Genomic DNA, 4,558 nt, shown 5'->3' with positions numbered 1-4,558 from the left:
GCTATCATAGACATTTAAAGAAATTGTGTATTAAAAATACAATTTTATACACAAGTATCTAGTTTGTGAGTACCTCACCACGTTCCTGCTCTCCAGCTGCGATTTTCCTCTCTACTTGCACCAGGTCTGTTACTGTCTTAGTTATGAGAGGAGCATTTACACCTCTCACTATTGCAACAATTTTGCCATACTGTAGAAGAGAAAATAACACTCCGTGAGTTTTCATTACTTTATTTACACATTTACTTGAATTTTTGAAACATGCTGTGTCCTGCTAATTTTTTTCTGGCTACAGAATTGTTTCCTATGCCCACTGAAGGGAATACCAAAGCTAGTACTGCCTCTATTAGTTCAGAATGGATCTTTTGTGCATTTAATTCCTTGCTTCCTTCTCTGCCTAGCTATTTATGTTTATTTGTAGGCTCAACATTAATAGTACAGTTGGAAGCAAATACAAATATGGATTTTACTAGTTGTTAATTTCTATAACATGGAGTTTTCTGGGGTTTTTATTTGTGGTTTTTTTTTTTTTTTGTTGTGGTTTTTTTTGTTTTTTTTTTTTTTTTTGTGTGTGACTCCTCAGTTCATGCTCTACCACATTCAGGTAGAGAAACTTGAATGTGGTAGTGAAACCAATAGTGACCCAAGATACTGCTAATCTCTCTAGACAGCATTCAGATTCAAAATGATAGTGTCCTGAAAGTATCATTATTCTTGGTCCCTACTGATGGAAATCCAAATCCTGGCACCCTCAAGATGAAACAAACCCCACCTCTTCTTAAGTGAGCAGTGCTTTACAAAAGGACTCCTAGGATAACTGCCTTTCTGTGTCCATCAGCAAGAGATAATAAATATATGATTCACTGCTACAGTTCCTCAAGTGCGAAAACACAATTTTACTTATTATCTTTGAAATCTTATATAAATATAAACTCTCCCTGCTGAAAAGTGTGCATAAAATAACCATTTCAGTGTAATCACATGTAGGCACTTWATGCTAGGGAAACCTGGAAAATGTTCCTGGATTTCTCACTAAGTAACTACCAAAATAGTGACTACCAAAACCTTTSTGTGGCTGTATGTGCATCAGCCACAACAAAAATRTGCTTGAAAASCACCAGATTCAGACATGGGAAACAGCTCAAGCAAACAGCCTTTGGTTGTTGGTACCATCTTACATACTGTAAATTRTAAAGATGGGATTTATACAGCTTCATATCTATTCTAAAATCTATTAAAAAGYTAAGGCAAAAGTAGGGAGCACATTAAAAGAAATTGATGTGATGTACTTACAACACAAAAAAGAAACACAGGTTCACAGCTCTTCCTAAATGGTTTCAGACATTCAAGGTTGTCAGCCTCTGCCTGAAGTCAGACAAAAAATATTAATTGCTTACATAAGTGTGCATGCATATCCATACATATATGTATAAATAGATATACATATGAAAACCTTTTTATCCACAAGAAAACCCCACTCTTATATGCTTTGGTGTTGCAAGCTCAAACTGCAGTCCTAAATACAACAGTCCTTATAGTGATGAAGAAAGAACTGTTTTCATTACATGGGATTGTACTCCCTTTGTATTACAGCAATCAATCATGGAAAAGTATCTTCTCTTGATACTATTTTCTCATGTAGGTTGTAATAACGTATATAAATTTAAGAAGTAGCCCATGTAGTCTTGATGGAAGAGATTATCCAGTGTTATAAATTCTTTGTGAAATGTGGTCAGATGTGTTAAACCACTTGAGATAGCCTTGGAACATAATCCTCTGCCTTTTTTATGTATAAACAATTCATGTTTTGGTTTTTTTTTTCCTGGAAAGACCTTTCATCATGAAATTTAAAATTTTCACTAACTAGTAAAAAAGTATGAGCTTGGCCAACATCTTGAAGGAACTGAAAATGTGAAACAAATATATCTAGCCTTAAATATCAGATACTATACACTCATATATACATATATATACTGCTAGTGTAAACAAATACTTTTACTACTATACTTTTGTGATTTTTTTTTTTAGATTTCCCCTTTTTTGTTTTCTCTTAAAAACTAAATAGAAGGTTACATTTGCAAAAAAGATGCAACAGTTTTTCAGGGATGTAAGAGTTTTAAATKCAATGGTCCATAAGGCTTAAGACTTAAAAATAGAAGTTGTATAACCTGGCTTTTAAATATTTCTGCAATATCTTCAGGGAAAACAAAAGTTGTGGGATATGAACTCTTTTTTTTTTGTTATAGTTTCTTACATATTTATTRCCTTTTCTAATCTAGTTCTAAAGAAAGTCTTATGAGGACATATTCAGGGCAAGAAACCAGGCCAAAATTATGACAGTTCAGTAGAAGGACAGGAAAATGAAAGCTCTGTATATGCAGATAAATAGATACGTTTAAATTAAAATATAAATAAAGTCCCACACAGGATTTACATCCTTACCACGGCAAAATGTAACACATCATCATCACTAAAGTCGATCCTCAGTTTTCTTAATAAATTCAGCACAGCTTTGCAAGGGCCACACCAAGATTGATACACATCTATCACTAAAATGTAATAGTTTGGAGTTAAAAACAGCTGACTTGTGGAACTGCTAAAATGAGACATTCATGTTTGGGTTGAAACAGTGCTGGGAAGGCACTCACATCGATGTTTCAGTCCTTTTCTAGTCAATCAATGCACCACGAATGCAGCAATGGATTCAGTGGCTATGTTWGTGGATACATACTCTTTTATTTCAACTACTTTTGACATTGAAACCCTACTTCAGGATACTATTTGAGATGATTGATCCAAACAGCAACTTTTCTTCATACTYCTTTTCCTTTCCCTTTTTCTTTTCCCACTGTTGGTTTTCATTTTTATGTAGACCTTTATTCTACAGGATTTTTACCTCCCTGAGCCTTTGCCCATTACTATMCCASTGTAGATATGATCCCATCACAGATYKGCTCCTTTYRCCGAAATACAATTCCTRTGAGACCTAGAGGACATAGTTATTGGACTAAGTGAACTGAAAATGGAATAAGACCCCTCATAGATGCCTTCTCTGGAATGCTGCAGTATTGATTTAACTCTGTGCAAGATTTTACACACAGAACCGTCCAACCCCCTATGGCAGAGAATACCATATTGGAAAGRTATTTTCTAAACATATATAAAAATAAAACTCAGATAAATATTATTTTGATTTTGAGCATTTATCATATCAGATACTTCATATTCATAGTCATAATAGATGATCTTAAAAGTATTTTCCAACCTAAACAATTCTRTGATTCAATGACTCYATGATATGCATTTATAAATATATATTAATATAATCTTCCTTTTAAAGGTATAGCACTAGTCTTCTAGAGTAACCATTACAGATGATGTATAAATATGGAAAYGTGTACATATCTCCATGAGACACAAAATATGAACTGTTAGTACCTACTATACCCTGCGTTTGCAGCATTTCATCCCACTCATCTTGATTGGTTATTACAGCCTGAAACAAATTGAATTAACATTTTAGCATTTTGAAAAGGTAGAAAAAACATCTATTTCTCTCTAAAGTTGTTCAAGTAATTAGGATTTATACCTGGAGCTTGACTTCTTTCTTCCTGCCTGCCATTTCCCTGTGATTATAGAAAAAATATTAAAATATGAAGAACTTTTAAAGCTTTTTTGAAGACTGTGTGACATACAGAACTGATTTGTATGATTCTCAAAATACCACTGCCTTCTGATTCCCTTAGCAATTAACTGAACTGAAGCACCTACAACAATGGTAGTTAATACTCCAGAATTTTGTGGAGCAACATACAACTTGTTTGCAAAAACAAAAAAGCACAGGAAACAGAAGAAAATTTAGTTCCTTTATCTGTTAGGGTGTTCAAAACTTTTGACCTCAACAATTTTTTGAGCTTATAATTACTGCATTCGGAATAGCCATGGGAACTTTGATGGGATGACAGCTGCTGTAACACTGGACCATCTCTGAAAAATATTGATTAAAGAGCTTCAACTCTAATAACATCAAATCAGTCTTCCTGTCTGCTGGTATACATAAAAAGCAATAACATGATTGTTCTCCATAGCCAAATTCCCAAATGGAATTCTGCTACATTCATCATCCTGTCATTAATAAATAATGTCTTTTATTTATTTATTTATTTATTGTAAATAGCCAATTAACTGTGAACTGGGCAGGACAACAATCTCAGTTAAGATACACACATGGATTAAGTTTGACTTCAGCATGAGRAGCTTGAATTTCTGGAGTTATTGGTTAAGGTGGTGGTCTTTGTCTTGGGGAAAATGAAAGTGCCCACATGAATGTGACCTCCTCTGGCACTGTTATTTRACAAGTCAAGCAGCAAATATGTCCAGGGTTTGAAATATCCTGATATGCTCACCCAAGCTGCTCCCTTCAGATCACAGACTGCGGCATGGCAGCCAATACAAGAACCCTTACCCTCAGGCTTGTTTCATATTTTATGTAAAAATATTGTTAAGGATTTAAATTTTAGGTGCAGGCTTTCTTCAGATCCTTTAAACCAGGTAGTGT

General features: G+C 34.2%; 1 protein-coding gene across 1 annotated transcript in view; it reads right to left on the bottom strand.

Annotated features, from left to right (window-relative positions):
- The window catches only part of NME8 (NME/NM23 family member 8), a 17,982-nt gene extending 14,360 nt beyond the window's left edge, over positions 1 to 3,622 (bottom strand). The window contains exons 1-5 of the mRNA XM_057376984.1: positions 3,590 to 3,622; positions 3,439 to 3,496; positions 2,443 to 2,549; positions 1,294 to 1,365; positions 74 to 190 (exon numbers count right to left, since the gene is read on the bottom strand). Coding sequence (XP_057232967.1) covers positions 74 to 190; positions 1,294 to 1,365; positions 2,443 to 2,549; positions 3,439 to 3,496; positions 3,590 to 3,622 — 387 coding nt within the window. The remainder of the gene's footprint in view (positions 1 to 73; positions 191 to 1,293; positions 1,366 to 2,442; positions 2,550 to 3,438; positions 3,497 to 3,589) is intronic.
- Between the last annotated feature and the right edge of the window lie 936 nt (positions 3,623 to 4,558).

This window comes from Malurus melanocephalus, unplaced genomic scaffold (genome assembly GCF_030028575.1).
Source record: "Malurus melanocephalus ecotype Western Australia unplaced genomic scaffold, MMel_1.1 scaffold_297, whole genome shotgun sequence".
Lineage (NCBI taxonomy): Eukaryota > Metazoa > Chordata > Aves > Passeriformes > Maluridae > Malurus > Malurus melanocephalus.
This window is presented reverse-complemented; position numbering and strand designations above follow the sequence as displayed.